The 17,291-nt window shown below is 46.2% G+C and overlaps 1 protein-coding gene and 1 non-coding gene across 2 annotated transcripts in view; both read left to right on the top strand.

The window, feature by feature from the left end:
- Positions 1 to 1,249: 1,249 nt before the first annotated feature.
- On the top strand, positions 1,250 to 1,322 carry TRNAK-UUU (transfer RNA lysine (anticodon UUU)). The gene has a single exon. It is a non-coding gene; the product is annotated as a tRNA-Lys (tRNA).
- Positions 1,323 to 12,226: 10,904 nt separating this feature from the next.
- LOC118475670 (NADH-ubiquinone oxidoreductase chain 4) overlaps positions 12,227 to 17,291 on the top strand; it is a gene marked incomplete at its 5' end in the record, with an annotated part of 20,024 nt that continues 14,959 nt past the window's right edge. The window contains 2 exons of the mRNA XM_035963918.1: positions 12,227 to 12,817; positions 16,243 to 16,665. Of these exons, the coding sequence (XP_035819811.1) occupies positions 12,227 to 12,817; positions 16,243 to 16,665 (1,014 nt within the window). The remainder of the gene's footprint in view (positions 12,818 to 16,242; positions 16,666 to 17,291) is intronic.

Here is a 17,291-nt window from a genome sequence, read left to right as displayed (position 1 = left end):
CTCGTACTCGTAGAAGTATAGTGTGAAAGCTCTCGGGAGAAGGGAATCGACAACACAACTGGAGCTGCCCTTTCTTTGGTTTAGTAAGAAGCTTCCTCAAGTATGTCGATTTGTAGTACGGTCAGTTCACTCGAATCCACTGACTTCATGCACGGGGACTCGACCATCATTTCTTGTGACGAGCTGTGACTGGGTGCTCTGAAACCTCCTTAAAAGGAGGGGTAAGGTAATTGAAGTAACTAGCCAGTATTAAGATTAGGCATAAGCATAATAAACTGATGCATCCGAAGACGGTGAATCTAGAATAGAGGCCGGGTGGGGAAGCAAAAGATGCAAGAGAGCCTTTTTCCGGGATTGGATTTCACTCATTTAGTGCTTGGGATGCAGACAGGCGTGGAAGATGAACATAAGAGAGCTCCGCCCTTGCCTTGCACCGGTGAACAAAAGAAAGAAAGGAGACAAGGTCGGAACTAAGACGTCAATAGCTTATTTTAAGTGACGTATTCCGCGAGCAAGGATAAAATGAGAGTATGAGCCCACACCCATATAGAAATCAGTCATATGCCTGATAGTCGTTATCTATTCTTTCTCAATGATAGTATTATTACCCGAAAACAATATGTACAGAGGAAGCTAGTTCTGTACTCTAGTTCAGTCCCCAAGGCGCGAGTGAAGCCCTTCTCCAGTATGGTAAAGTGAAACCGCTTCGGAGTTTATGGTTCGAAAGAAAGAGAGAGGAAAGCACTTCTAAAGCGGTGGGCTCTTATTCTTATTCTTATTCTTATAGTAAACAAGAGTTCCGTTAAGCTCTGGGACTCTAGGCAAGATAGCTGTAGTTTTGAAAACGTAAATTGACCGAAGTTTGTCTTTACTTTCCCCTATTCTACGTATACCATCTCCGAGCCTCTCGTTAAATCGAATCAATTGATGAAAGATGCCCGTCCTTGCTAGGCCAGTTAGAAGTTCCTGGGGATGTGATTGACCTAAGAAGCCCGTGTTATCGATAGATGTAAGTTCATAGTTGAAGACAAGGGAGTTTTAGCTTTTTCGTAGATAGTCTGAGTTCGAGCTACTGTAGTCTCCCCCGTTGACCTTCTTTTTTAGATAGAATCCTCAATGAGTGGAAAGGACTCCCAGACTTGCTCCGCAGTACGAGCCCCATACAGAGCCGCGCCCTTGTGATATGATAAGAAGAAAAGGGGCCAGGCCACCCTCTTTTCTTTTCCGCACCAAGCCTTCTTGTAAAATAGGGTGTATAGCTCAGTTGGTAGAGCATTGGGCTTTTAACCTAATGGTCGCAGGTTCAAGTCCTGCTATACCCAAAAAAAACCACTCTTGTATTCGTAAGGATGCGGGACAAAGACCCTAATCAATGCATCCATTTAGGTCAGAATTCTCTATACCATAACTCCTCTTTTCCCTACTGAGATAGATTTCAGGAGTACCCTGGCCGATGAAGGAGTCTACTTTCTTGCTTACCTACCCGAGTCGGCAACTTCCTTTGATGAGTCACATCCCTCCTTTTTATCGAGTTCCGCTAAGACCTCTTTGACTTATTACGCCTTAACCTACCTGGTACTAGGACTCATTGTGGAAATCCCATAGGCCTATCCTCCTTGGGCTTATCCCCTAACTACTTCCACGGAGCAGGTGGTTGACCTACTTCCTCGGGTTGGAATCCTCCGTTTTGGAATACTTTACCTCATCCGTCCTGTGACCTATCCTCAGCCTCAGTCGTAGCCTGATCCACTCTCTTTTTCCCAGCAAGTGAATGCGAGTCCAGTTCACCCTCGGCCTCGAAAACCTGTGAAGTACGAGGAAAGAGTAGGGATCGAGTGTGAGTTCCGATCCCAGGCAAGAATGAAATTGGACGGTCTCAGCCCAGAAAGTGAAAAGAACGAGATCTATAAAGAATTCTACTAGCTGAACGAGGCTGTGAAAGAATCTCTGTCAGGTGGTGCAGATGAATAGAATAAGCCAAGCCCTGCTTTTTCTCTTTTTAGCCTTATCCGCTCTCATCTCGCATGTAGAAAACAGCGCTCATTGTGTATAGCTATCATTGAAAGACCCTCTCAATAATAACTTAAACAAAGAAAGTACGTAATGGCCTCAGGCCTGCTCTATTACATCGACCACCTTCGAGTTCTCTATATGCGAAGAGCCTGGAATGGTGATAGAACTATCGGAAACTACCCAACGACGAGCGAGCCTGAGATCGCCTACCAGTCATTCCATTGCTTGAAAAAGTTAGCCTGGATCTTATCTTATCTTATCTTAGGAGGAAGGATTGAAGAGCTCTAGAGAAGGTCTGGAAAGGATGGTCGGCCACTAGAAAGCAACAATTCAGCCGGAAGTTTGGACACATTGGCTCTCGTCTTAAAGTTCCCATTGACGACCAAAGGATTAATTCCTCATGGAGGAAAGCCTCACTACCGATGCTTTACTTTCGGCTCCATTGATCTTACTCCAACCTAAAGAATACACTGTCTTGCTCAATGTGCAAGGGATCATTCTATAAACTTGGTCTTGGAAAGCCTATCAAGAGTAGCTCGGCATCGGGAATCTATGAAGGAAGAATACCCCTTTGCTTTCTTAGGGGAATAGCCGATCTTTTATCAGAAGCGAGATTACCGGTCTGTCTCCTTAATAAAGAGTCGAGGAATAGGAGGAGAATCCACTGGCACTCTTAGCAAGAAGGAGCTCCCCTCCAAGTCATGCACCTAGGAACGAATGTTCTTGTGGAGCCTGTCTCTTTATGTGATACCGCCGCTACTCATCACATGGAAAATTGAACTCGTACTTGCACTCTCTGATTGGCTCTCTATGACATGCCAACAAATGCTCCCAAGCAATCAGTTACTTCGCTATTGATAGTACCGGGGTAACCCTATCTCAGATCAGAAAAGTAAGTCGGAGAGGAATAGCTATCCTGAAGCAGTAACTCTAAAGTATGGGCTTTTTCCACTATATATATATATATATATAAAGTATGGGCGTGGATGTTCTTATTTGGGCATCTTGTTTAGGTCCCGGGCCTAAAGCATTTACTAGGAACTGGGCTCAAGAGTCTGATTGCATTACTAGTTGTTCAGCCCTAAGGTACAACATGTCTGGGCTTGGAATGTATGTCACGCATGAGAGGACGCATTGGACTTTATTGGGAATCTTCTTGCCTTGCTGTACTTCACAGTAAGTACAAGATTGACAGAAGAAGGCATAGGCTTAGGGACTGATAGAGAACTGTGAGCTGTTTAGTTAGCGGAGGGACGAATACTTACTAATAGCACTATCCTAGTCGTAGGAGGGGAATGCTTTCCCGGCTAGCTAGATGTAATTCACCAGCTTTCAAAGGTTTTTGAGGTTGGAAGGGGCATTCCTATTTTATTGACTTGCTTGCTAGCTTTCCAACTGTCACTACCGAGTATACGACGTTCACAAGGTGTTGGCTTACACATCAACAGTTCGTTTTTAGGATTGATATAAGAATATCCGGAGCATTTAGTGTAAGCTGGCCTACTTATGCCTCCATTTCAGTCTCGGGTGAATATTTCCATGCTGCGAAGAGCTTTCCAAAGGTTGGTTCAGAAAGGGGTTAACAATCCCGCAAAAATGAGTTTTCTGGCCGCAGGAGCTTATTAGTGAGAAGGAATCTATCCTGGCGCTCGTACTTTACTGAACTGATTGAGAACCTTATAATGTCGAGGAGGTCTCGTTGATCACGCTAGTTATGAATCTTGTAATCTTAGGAACTTGGTATGGTTCTAATAAACCAACACAACATCTCGTGCCAGTCTCTAGCTCAGTGACTGGTGGGAGTAGTTTGCAGAATGAGCAAAGCTTTTTAGAAGGCAGATCTCTATGGAACGAACTCCCTTGAGGGTATACAGACCTATTCAATATGTCATTTCCGAAACCGTACCCGCCTGCTCAATCTTAGACACAGTGGCTACGTGCCTTCAAACCACCGGGGTTCCGTCTTATGTCCGCCGACAGGACTTGACTTCTAGAGCCAAGGCAAGGAAACAGAACTTCCACATCCTCTGTTCACACTACCTGGATTGGAATTGGTTCTATCGAGATATACAGACTTGAAACAGGAATTTCTTGGTAACAGCTTCTTCTTTGAAGCAAGTGCTTTCGGGTTGGCTCTTCTGATATGTTTATTTGCTACCCATACGGAACAATTTCATTGATGAAAGATGGATGGCTATATGATCAAAGGACTGGAAGAGAGTATTCTATGGTGGATAGGATGCAGAATAAGAGATAATGAAAGAAAGAGGAGCAGTAGCTTCAATCTAAAGCATGTAATCTGAGCTGTCTATCCCGATAGGAAGTCAAGACCTAAAGTAAGCGGAAGCCAATCCTTATGAGAATGATAGGAGGGAGGCTAATCCGAGCAGTGGTAGATGCTCTTTATAGTTGTTCAATATGGCTCTTCAAGCTGAATGCGAGGAATGGAAGCAGTAGCACAACTGACTCATTCTTAGCTTCATTGCAATATTAGGCTTAGCTTTAGTATTAGTAGAAGTACGGTGAAATAGATCGAGTTTCAAGTATCAGGTATCGCAGAATTTCTGCAAATTCCCGTTAGGGCAATGAACTCTTCTCTGGCAACTCAACGGCATCAACACGGCCAGCACTCTTGATCAACTTCCCATTCTTATCTCGGGCCATCATCATCCCCATTGAATCCACTTCTCCCATGCCTCAGAACTATGGAAATCGGTTTCAGTCCCATATCAGTTTATCCATTGGTAATTCTAAAGCTTCACCATTTCCTAAGCTAGTCTATCTGAGGTTTTCTTTGCAACTTAGTTACTTTACCAGCCTCGACTGACCCGGATTATCACAATCGCAACCCTAACCTAGCGAAGGCTAGGGCCTATCTAGTTTAGTCAGTACTTTATCTAGATCTAGTTTAGTTAGTACTTTAGAGTTTAGGGTGTCTTCTCTTCCTTATGGGAATTCACTACTTATTTGATTGTTCTTGGAATTCTTATGGGCATATTTCCACAAGACTACGCTACCTTTCTTCTAGGATCTGCAGTTCAGGTTTAGGCTTTCATGGCTCTTTCTTTCGCTTGTTCCACGTTGCCATGGGTATCGAAACCCTGATACTCCCATCACTTGTCAATGAGACAACCAATCCTAGAACAATTAACCTACCTTTTCTCTGGCCTTGTGGCCTATTCAATCTTGTTTGTTATTTAAGTACATGAGAACTTCAGTTGTAGAGGGCTAAAAGCGAGTTACTCCCCTCTACCATCAAAGGGTTAAAGATTAGTTGACACTAAACCAGACATAGCTCATCTTAGGAACACTGCAGAAACACTGCTTTGAAGTAGTAGATTAGGGGATAAGAAAAGAAAAAGGCGAGTGAGAGTCTCATTTTCAAATGAATAAAGAATTCCGAGTGAAAAGTAATTTCTCATTTACTTTCGTTCCCTCTTTTGATTCCATCAATTGCTTGATTTAGAATTGACATTGCATCAAGCGAAAGGGAACTCAGCCTGCCTACCCTATACAGTTGGTCAATAAGCTACCTCCCCTCCTCGATGACTAGGGGAGGGGGTTCGCCCTACATTCAAAAAAGCCTTTTCTAGCTCAATCCTATCTTTGCTTTAAGCTTCAACTGGGCTTAGAGCTTTCTTAAAAAACTCTGACATGGAATGGGTGCTTAGTCATCTCAACGGTATTCTAATTCGACTCCTTCACCCTTGACCGAACCTCTTCTCTTGACCAGACTTCAATCCGGACTGTTGAGGCAGGAACTTATCTAACCCATTACGATTTCGGAAGAGAAAGAATGTCTCGCTATAGGACCTTGCTCTATCCCCAAGGATAGACATTTCTTCTTTTCCTCAGATTCTAGTTCTCCTAAGCTCCGTAGAAGAAGCCTATGGTTGACAAGCAATTCCATTATACTCCTTAGTTAGACTCCTCGTCCTATTCCAATCACTAAAGGAATACATAACCTAAGACAGATAGATGATAGTCGTCCCAAGCAACAAACTCCTAGCCGCCTATTCCTTTCCTATTGGTTGATACTCTTTGTGAATATGTCAAAAGTACACCTACTTTAACTCATTCTTTCTTTACTTCATAAACTAATATGACAGATTCTAGGTGAGTGCTGGTAGACTTGACCCCAATCAATGATCTCCACTGTACTGTACCTATGCCAATGCCTATATGTACTCATCTGTGGTCCTATGTTTACTTTCCCTATATTCCAGCCAGAAGGCAATAAGCTTCTGACATTCATTAACTCTTCCCTCAGAAAGAAAAGAAAGGAATATCGAGTTGACTTATCTAGTATCTTACCTATTTCCATAGCCCTACCCAAGCAAAGACTCAGCTTATGCACGAGAACAGAAGGAGCTGTACCGGCAGGCTAAGGAGAAGAGGAGTCAGTCCCTCGGCAGGCATCATCGAACAGAGAAGACAAGATATGAGAGTTGCTTATCAAGTAGTACCACCTGAGTAAGAAAGGAATAGATTTCCGCAAATAGAGAATCTAAGTTAGAGTATAGTTGAGGAAGCTGACCCACATTTGCTCATGTCTCATGTAGAGTTAGAAGAAAGTAGAGCCCTGGTGGATTTGCACTAGTAGATTGATTAGCAAGCAGCACGAGCAGAAAGAGGACCCCAGCCCCAGACTCAGTGAATCTCTGAGAGCAACACGCCTACCTCTTGGTTGTGCGCATCGCATCTAGTTAAGTGAGTTAATCGACGCTAGCTAGCGTTATTCCTTTCTTTGATTCTCCGCTACCCACCAAGGTAGAAGACTGCTTGATCCGCAAAAGAAGTATGCTTTATTTGCTTATAGAACAAAAGTATACGCTTGGGAAAGATAGACTTCATATGGAATAGGGCATTCAGCAGATTGAAGAAGTAGCCTTTTTCAGTAGCTGTCTTGTAAGCAAGCGCCATACGTTCAATCTATACTGGCGAGAGTCTTTCCTCTTATAATACAAAGCCTGAGCGCGTTGGATGACTTAATGCCAGCTCTTTATCATACATCTTCTGTAGAACCAATAAATTGAAGGGATATGTGTTAGCACAGTCTTCTTGCTCGTCCTCTGCACCACGGTTTTCCTGTATACCGGCAGCTAGCATCCCATCAGTAACCTACTGGCGATATTTATTGAGGGGGGCTGGCCATGGTTTTTTAACCCACCCTTCCATTCAGATCCCAATCAGGGGGAGAGACGGGTTCAGCGAGCCCAATCTTACCGACGGTGAAACCTTAGCCCCCACATTTACTACATTTCTTTTTGGAGTGAAGCTAGCTACCATCCTAGTCAGAGGGAGAGGTCCTTTGCTTTGAACTGCCTTTACTCGGCTTCCGTTCAAAGATTCGTATCTGTTTTTCCGAACCAAATGATCAGATCGAACTCAGTCGTTCCTGAACTATGCTCCCCAAGGGTTAAAGCAACTCGAATCTCTCTCCTTTCCTCAAAGGAATCGTTACGAGCAGAAAACTTGGAAGAAAAGTAAAGTACTGTACCACACAGTAGCGGCGTATTTAGCTACCTTAGAACCGTTACTCCACCGAGGAGCCGTTTATCCGACGCAAGACTAGCGCAATCCTTTTTTTCCAATGGCAACTATAAAATCCGAAACAATAGGTGTCTTCGGCCGATCAATTGGAGCCGAATCCCGTAGAGTAATCCGTTTTCGTAGCAAGGAAGGTGCCCTAAGCTAGGAAGCCGTGATTGGTAGGATCTTTCCTTAGAAGGAAATTCGCAACGCTCTAAATTTATCTATTTTGATTCGCCATAGCCGCTTAGGGATAGCGCCGTTACTGTACCTGCTTTCGCTATTGCTGTTCCGCTTTGCCGTTATCCGTCCCTGGCCTTAGCATAATAGGAGGGTGCCTTTTTAGCGCAAGACGATGAAATAACAACCTAAGCTTTTCGGCATTAGCAAATTGATAAATCGAATAGATCCCCGGCCGTTGGATAGGAGCACTGCCGTTACCGTGCTTAGAATTGATGAAATTCGATTTATTACTAAACCCAGGATATTCCTATTCGTAGGTGGTATACAATTACCCCTATCCCTATTGTTTTGATACATGGCGTATTGGCTTTGCCGTAGAGCTAGCTAAAGATCCATCTTTCCTGGATTAGTGATTACTTCAATCCATACCCCTATGGAATAACAAAAAGCAAGGGCAGAGGGACCAGGATCCGAAACCATACAATAATTCGTAGGAACCCACACCGGATAGAGGGCCGTCCCTTCCTCTTAAGAGGTGTAATTGGGGATGAAATTGGAGAATCCGAATCGTAGTCCTCGTGGGAATGGTCGCAAAATGCGAAGGAGGACGCCTTGTCGAAGCTGGGGATCTAGATAGGTACCGATCTCGGTGGGGATGACCCTATTGAATCTATTGAATTTGTTTCATTCCTTTCATGCGCAGATGAACCTTGTCTGCTTTGGAAGTACCTTTGCCCTGGAGTGGAGGATTGTCCCGTGATTGAGGGATGTCCTTTCTCCTCGGAAGTAGGGTATTCGTATTCGTATTCGTATTTTAGTAGAGGAGGTTCCGCCTTGCCTACTGCTTTGTTACCAGAGCTGGATCGATTTCATCTTTTCCCAGTGCCCATGCTCCTACTACTACTTATGCAGCTATTCAACCTCCCATAGATGGTAATGGTGCTTCCCCAGCAGCTGTTCCTACTCCTTTGGCCCAAATCAGGTGACTTTTAAGTTGAAGCTTAGCTTGCCCGCAGAACGATGTAACCATGCTGGCAGTACTATACTATACTATACTATACTATGATTGCCTTAGAGCGCAGATGTCTCTGTCCCTAGGAACGTGATGCTTAGGTGCGAGGTGAAACACAAGCAGGAGATCGAGAAGAAATCATACGGATTGCAACCTACAGATGAAGAATCTGCTTCATTGTTCCCACCATCTATATCAGATGTTTAATAAGAATAGGAATCGAATAAGCTGCTGATTGACTGAGGAAGCATTTGAAAAGAAAGGAAGGGTGATGCTTGTTAAACAAAGCTGCGTGTGGGGCCGCCACGTATAGCTGTAGTTTCTGCTGTAGCATCGGTTATTTCCGTTATTGCTGTAGTAGCATCGGTTATTGCTCAGGTTACGAATGACCCAATCTATCTATGGCAACCACCCCTACTTTTAGTAGATAGAGATGCGCACCTAGAAAAGACGGATGAAAGAGAACCTGCCCTTCTGACTTCTTCTCTTGTCTGTCCTTTACGCAAAGCGATCTATGGTCTCAACAAGCCCCGATAGCGTCGGTTTTTGAAGTTCAGCACAGTGGTTATCCAGGCAGGGTTTGCTCGGAGTGATCATGATTCGGCCATGTTCGTATCAGTTTATCCTCGAGGACGTGCTATTCTGTTGTTGTATGTTGATGATATCAAACTGACTGGTGATTACTCCGTTACCATATCGCTGATCGAGTGTCGCCTTCATCAATTATTTGCTATGAAGGCGCTGACGCGCCCTAAGCCTTTTCTTGGCTTGGAGGTCGCATCGCACATTCTCCTCGTGGATATTTGGTATCTCAGATCAAATAACGTCATGACTTGATCACTCGAGCTCAACTCAATGATGAGAAGACTGTTGACACTCCCTTGGAGCTTTACGTTAAACTCCGTCCGACTGATGGCTCACCATTATCTGATCCGACGCAGTACAGACAGTAGGTCGGCAGTTTGGTTTATCTGACGATCTCTTGCCCAGATGGCTTTTCTTAAGAAAGTCAGCCTTTCATGGCTGCGCTGCCCCCCGGTCAGTTCACTTTGCAGCAGTTCATCGGATTCTTAGATATATTCGAGGTACCTTTTCTCGAGCCGTCCTTTTTTCCGTCATCGTCTTCTTTAGAGTTGCGTGCAACTACTGATGCCGATTGGGCCTTCAGATAGGTGCTCAACTACAGGCTTCTCTATTTTTTGGGGAGACTCTCCACTATCTTATCTTGGATGAGATAAAAGCAATAGACAGTTGCTCCTTCCACTGCCGAAGCGGAGTACCGTGCCATGGCACACTACTAGATAGATTGTATGGCTCCGTTGGTGACTTTCTGATCGCGGGTTTCATTTTTAAAACCCCAAATTCATCTTGCGTCAAATCCGGTCTTTCATGCAAGAGTTTCATTTGCTACTACGTTCGTCGAAAACTTCTTGATGACACCATCATCTCATTACCTTATTTTTTTCCTTCGACTTCGGCTATGACCAATGCCCCACCTAGCTGAATAGGCGTAACAAAGCTACCTGAAAAAGGCAAGGTAAGGTGTACCTTAAATTGAAATCGACAAATTGCGTTTTGCCAGATGGATTCTTTAGAAAGATTCCCGGATAAAGTTCAGTATAATATTTAGTTAGAATCTAAATAAAGGCGCATACGTGGGCGGGCAGGGGGCCCCACTACTTCTTCATTCAGGGGGGCTAGCCTCATGACTTCCCACTGGGCGAGGGGTGCACCTAACCCACCTACTCACTCATCAATTACGGTGTTCAGCTGACTTGCACAGAAAGACCCCTATTGTTTAGTAATTTGGCGCCTGATTGACTGTTGTCAACTAATCTTTTCAATGTTCGATTCTACTCTATGTTAGAACATTTCAGTGAATGCTATTTCGATCTAAGTGGTCCTATTCTCTGTCCCGTGCTAGGAAGCATTACTCCTCTTTTCATTCCAAATTCTTCAATAAGACCGATACGATTGATTGGTCTGTGCGTTTCTCTTATTACTTTTTTGTATCCCCCTGTTCCTCGGATACAATTCGATCCTTCTACGGCCAATTCTCAATTTGTGGAAAGCCTTCGATGGCTTCCTTATGAAAACATCCATTTGTATATGGGTATAGACGGTCTTTCATTATTCTTCGTGATATTGACCACATTTCTGATCCCTATTTGCATTTCAGTGGGTTGGTCTGGTATGAGAAGTTTTGGGAAAGAGTATATTACAGCATTTCTAATTCGTGAATTTCTAATGATCGCCGTGTCCTGCATGCTGGATCCTCTACTATTCTATGTTCTTTCCGAAAGCGTGCCAATCCCTATGTTGTGCGGAGCTGAGCATCTTCTATTCGCTGGGATCAAGCTTTTCCTCTGCAGGGGCCTTGTGCAGTAAACCCCCTACGGGCGGTCCCCCGTCGTCGTAAAGTAGTCAAGGTCCCCGCGAAGCTTTCGGGAAGAGGGGTAGTCTTGTGCGTAAGCATAGCATTTCTGGTCGAACCACCGAACCACACATCTTTTTTTGGTGGGAGGGTACTCCGAGTAGTGGGTACCTCGTAGGACCTCGACCCGCCTACTCAGGTCTTGTATGGATATGCAGGAAGGGGTGCTCCTAGGTGTGTGTAGGGGGGTGTGTTTGTTCGCGAGAATGGATTCCTCGTCAAGTCAGGGGGGGTGTGGACACACTTGCGCGAATTCGGGTAACGGCTACAAGGGATAAAAATAAAGGAAACTGTACCCGACCAGGGATGGACGTAAACTCGTAAGCTACCGAGGGTAGGGATAATCGTCCAGGTCTTATTGTTGTTTAAAGCCGCCCCGCCACAGCAGGCAGGTTAGTTCCTCTGTCGTTGCCGGAGAGTTCTTGGCGAAGAGACCTTAGGATAAGTTGCTAAAACAAACGGAGGGGAGGATCGACCCGTTCAGTAGAATTCCGAAGAAAGACTGTTGGCAGCAGGTGGAGACATTTCTTTGGCCCCCTTCCAAATAAATGCGGGCAGGGTAGAGCTCGGCAGAGGGTTCGAGAATAGGGTAGGGTCCTGTCCTAATAAAGATAAATAAAGGGGCGGGTCCCTTTATGCATGCATCTTCGTACAAGTGGAGGCCGGAAAGATCAAACCAATAGAACCGCTCACATCACAGTAGTCGTAGTTGCGTAAAGGCCGTGGGGGGCGACCATAACATAAGGCAATGACTTTCACGGATCTCTCTCTATCTATAGATATAACGAACGGGCGGGTTCGAAAGGTAGGGTTTTTTACGGTCGGGTCCCCTACCACTAGTCCGGCTAGCCTTCTTCGGGCAGGAAGCAGGCCGGGCCCGACGGGCGGGCATCTCCCGCAACGCAAGCTGCATTGTTCGCCACCACCCGAGAAGCAAAAGATTCGAGAGTCAAGGCGGAAAAGACAAGCATAGTGGTCTAATGACAAGGGCCGACGACGGAAGCTCGGGACGGAGCCGTATGATGCGGAAGTCTCACGTACGGTTCCCTGAGAAGGGAGTGGCTACCCACTGGAGCTTCGACCAACCACCACCGGTCAATTCCGCTTTGGGGCCACCCCTGACTCTACCATCATTATAGGGGTATGGGGTTCGAGACAAAGAAAGATCAAGGCAGCATATCAGTTTTTCCTATATACTTTACTTGGATCCGTTTTTATGCTATTAGCTATTCTGTTGATTCTTCTCCAAACAGGAACCACCGATTTACAAATTTTATTAACCACAGAATTTAGTGAGCGGCGCCAAATCCTTCTATGGATTGCCTTTTTCGCCTCTTTTGCCGTCAAAGTGCCTATGGTACCAGTTCATATTTGGTTACCCGAAGCCCATGTAGAGGCACCTACGGCTGGATCCGTCATCTTGGCAGGAATTCTTTTAAAATTGGGAACCTACGGGTTTTTAAGATTTTCAATACCCATGTTTCCCGAAGCGACACTTTGTTTCACTCCTTTCATTTATACTCTAAGTGCGATTGCTATAATATATACTTCCTTGACCACTTTAAGACAGATCGATCTTAAGAAGATCATTGCCTACTCCTCAGTAGCCCATATGAATTTGGTGACTATTGGTATGTTTAGTCGGGCGGCGGCCGTTAGGTCACCTATTTTGAGTTATGGACACACAAGCAAGGCCAAAACATGTGTGCCGGGCGTGCGACCCATCAACCTACTAGCAATAGGGGAGAAAACTTAGCATGTCGCAACAAAAGCGTCGATTCGAGGCGTCAGCAAAACACCGCCGTCTGTTCCTAAAACAAAACCCCTTAGCGCCCCGGGACGGGAGTGGGGCCCCACGCAGACAGCAGCAGCACCGGCTCTACGAAGTCCGAATCGAATCTTTCGGTTGGCTTTCCGAATAGTTGGGCGCGGCGAAGCGAGCGCTTCTAGCTGTTTCGCTTGCTTCTTTCTTATTGTGGCGGCGCGTGGCTGAAATGAACGAAAAGCGAGATGAACCTTTCAAATCGATTGATAGATGGCCTGATCTGTTCTGATAGATCGAAAGGGAATCTATCAATAATAAGGGTTGACCTCTTTCTATCTATTGATGATACAAGATATCTATCTATTCTGGATCCATCATAAAGAAATCGATATGTATCTGATGGAGTCTACATCGTATGTAGAGCGCCCAAGCGCTTTTTTGGCCTGCTCAGTTCTATTATCCATCGGTCCAATGCACTGGCTCATCTCATGGAGGGAAAAAGCAAATGTAGTTAGTTGTCTTGTTGTTGTTCGCCGCCTCGACACATTCCCCGGCATCGTCCCACACAGAAAGAAAGAGCGTGGAGCCCCGGCCCGACCTGTAAGTCCGCTAACGTAAAGCGAGGAGTTGAGCCTGAACTGGCGAACCGAAGTCACTTTCGTAACCATACTTCCTACAGCTAACACGTGTCCAGTCCAGCGGGAACGCGCAGCGCAAACGAACGTAAGCTGCTATACCGAATCCCCCGCAGGCCATCGGGGACCTAGTGGTAAGGCCATGATCCGCAGGGGAAGGGATCACTCATTCTTCTATTGGGGACAGGTGCACGAACGACAACTCCAAACGTCATACATCCGCCGCCTATACCTACCGTTTAGGTGGCACCAGCGAGATCCAGCTAAGGTAAGGAACTTCGTGTCGCGGCTGCTCCACTCCGCTGCGGTCTTTTGAACTGAACTTCGTTGCCTTCCCGCGCGCGAAACGAATGGGCGCTGTGTCGTGGGTCAGTTTTGGGGCGGGGGGCAGAGAGAGACCAGAAGAATGATTCATTTGGATCGACGAGCCATTTCGCGAATCAATAGAATGTCTCTCTATCCATATCTATTCTATCTTTATATGACGAAAAAAGAAGTATTTTTTTTATGGCATGTGAGATGATCGCGCCTAGTAGCCACATATCAGCAGCGCTTAATATGCGGGATTTCCGTTGGATCAGATCTTTCGCTTTGACGAATTTGGACCTAGCGAAAAGGACTCTAAGCCTTCGCGCAAACAAGCAAAGTAGAAGCAAGACGAGGAAGCGGAGCTGTCGTAGAAGCAGTAGCTTCCCCCGACAATATACAATACAACAGTAGCGACCATGAATAAAAAAGCCCCTAGTTTATAACGAGTTCGCAGCTTTTCCCGGGCCGGAGAAGGGCAACTACTTATTTTATTGATTGATCGCCTTTCTTTGATATGTGTTCAATTTAGTACAGTACAAACTACAACTAGATCAAAGCGGAAGGGCCACTCACTATAGAAGCTATAACTAGCCTAGCCCTAGCCAATAGTATAGAGTTTAGTAGTCGGCCAAACCCCCATGCTCACGACATGTTCTTGATATTGATTGAGTTGGAGGGAGTCAGAGACTACCACGGAATCCTTCCATAGTCACCCCGGTGACCTTCGTCACCAAAGCGTCACGACAGTTTCAAAGACCCCTCATCTCCAGTGGGGATCAGTCGGAGCACGTAGGAATGCCGACCACTACATAAGCCGCTGGCGGAGAAAGCTCGAAGAGCTTCCCTTCATTCGCTTCGCGGGAGTCGCACACAGCACATAGCTGGAAGTCAGAGGGCCCGTACTACCTGCCTAACCCTTCGGTCCGAGGGACCGTAGAACGGAAAGCGCCTTCTAAACAACTCGGCAGAAGGGAAGGGGCCTATGTATTTGCATGACCCCTGCGGATTTGACCCTACCTACACCCGGAGCCAATCCCCTAGCGGTCCTGCCACCACGCCGCAGAACAGGAGCTCGTGTGGAACCTTGGATTTCTGGCGTAACAGCGGTGGAAGGTATAAAAATATTACGGCCGCATAACCGGGCCTACGCTAAGGTCGGCCAAAATATGGACACCCGAAGGGCCCGGCGCGCACAATCCTATCCTATCTGAGCCCGTCATTGCATGCACTTCGGACAGCCGTCCGTAGCATCATAAAGAGCACCTCCCTTTCGAGGTACCCAAATGGAACGGTCTTTATTTGTGTTGTTGGTTGGTCTTTCTCAACGTGGTCTATAGCACGAAAAACCATTCTTTACAAGATAGGGCCGTTCACATGAAAGAAAAGCTAAAATCCATTCTTCATGGTCGGGCGCATTTCTCCAAATCCTCCAGGATCACAAGTGGAACGCTAAGCAAGGGTGGGGAGGCTGCGAGCTCCGCGTCGAACAGAAAGAAGCAAGCAGGGGGTGTTGCCGTAGCGCGCCCCGGAGAGCAAGCGTAGGCAACCAAACTAAAAAAGGCTACAAAAGTAGCTAGCTAGCGTTTTTAAGCTGGCTGCCTTTTCTAGCGCGCGTACTCTTCTGTGGAGTCGCACGGAACGAGCCTTGTCTTCCCTCCAACGACTAGCTCCCTTTTCTTGTTCCGGTCACCCTTCTCTTGCCGTGGAAGGACTTTTGCCTGTGGTCCAACCCGTGAGTCGCCCTCATCCCCTCATTGCTCAGTGCTCCCTGCAGCTTCGCAGGGCTTTACCCGCGTGGACGCGGGCTTCTATAAGAGAATGAAAAGCTCTCTCTTTACAATTACAATAAAACGCGAACTGCGCGGAGCCCACCCTTTTTCGTTTTCTGCCGCCACTGGGTGGCCGCTGGGGAAACACAGCCCGGCCGCCTCTCGGGAAAGGAGGGGTGGGGGATGGGCCTACCTATCCCGAGGGAGCAGTTGAGAGGTTCCATATGCCGAGCCGAAGGGCAGAACTTCAGTGCGTGATCGTAGTATGTCACCTCGTCTCGTCCTCGCAGCATCGAAGAGTACCTATGCACTATGTTCCGGTTCACTGATAAGGAAGATAGAGTTGGGGTGGGGGTCTACGATGTGATACTATAGTATGCCCCGGGGAGAAAGATGCGCAACTCAAAACGGAAGCAGGAAGCGTGTTGTAAAAAATATCGGAGGTTACCAGATCTCTGAGACTACCATTGATCCGACAGAGCGGAACAACCAGAAAAAGAAGTGGAGTTAGAAAGCCGTATGATAGGTGGTAACTATCTTGTACGGTTCGGGGGGTAAGCGGCGTACTCCGGGGGAATATTAGGCTCTATCGAACATACCGGGAATTGGAGGTAGCATTTTACTTATGTTAAGTCATGGACTGGTTTCTTCAGCCCTTTTTCTATGTGTTGGTGTTCTATATGACCGACATAAGACTCGACTTGTTAGATATTATGGAGGTTTAGTGAGCACCATGCCGAATTTCTCTACCATTTTCTTCTTTTTCACTTTAGCCAATATGAGTTTACCCGGCACTAGCAGCTTTATCGGGGAATTTCTAATCTTAGTAGGAGCTTTCCAAAGAAATAGCTTAGTAGCCACATTAGCAGCGCTTGGGATGATTTTAGGCGCGGCGTATTCCCTTTGGCTATATAATCGTGTGGTTTCTGGAAATTTAAAACCCGATTTCCTCTATAAATTCTCCGATCTAAATGGCAGAGAAGTTTCCATATTTCTACCTTTTCTTGTTGGAGGGGCGACCGTCCGTTGAACTACCAAAAAAGGGTAAACCAATGTGATCATAACATTGTAGGTGCTTGCGATGGGACGGATGCGACTTCCCTCATAAGTAAAGTAATGGGTGGCATAGCCCGTAGCAGAAGTCCCCTTTTTTTATCCATTTCTTTATTACCCCAGAGGGGCCCGCCCTGGTGGGACCGAGAGAAAGAAAGGACGGGGGGGGGGCGACCATGCATGGCACTTCTCGACCGTGTCTCCGAGGGACAGTTGAACGAGCGACTCATGAATGCTGCCGGGTCGGACGAGCCAATAACTCGAACGTGTTCGGTCAGTTTTTTGAGCAAGAATCACAGCGTTACCTTACCTTCACCATGATACGGACTCCAAGTTCTTATGGCAGAGCACGAGGAGTTTCCTTCAATATGATGATGAGAATGGAAACCAGAAGCACGACTGGGTCTTCGTAGTCCGAGATCATACTTATATATCAGTCACAGTAACGTAAGCATGAGACTTTTTGGTAGTACCGGTGAACCAGATGGCCGCGGCGAGGGAATCTAGGACGGAGGACTCGTAATATCTCTATAGATCTGGCAAAAGCGAAAGACCCCTAACGTCAGGGGCTGACCACTGAGCTCAC

This window comes from Zea mays, unplaced genomic scaffold (assembly GCF_902167145.1).
Source record: "Zea mays cultivar B73 unplaced genomic scaffold, Zm-B73-REFERENCE-NAM-5.0 scaffold_548, whole genome shotgun sequence".
In the NCBI taxonomy this organism is placed as follows: Eukaryota; Viridiplantae; Streptophyta; class Magnoliopsida; order Poales; family Poaceae; genus Zea; species Zea mays.
This window is presented reverse-complemented; position numbering and strand designations above follow the sequence as displayed.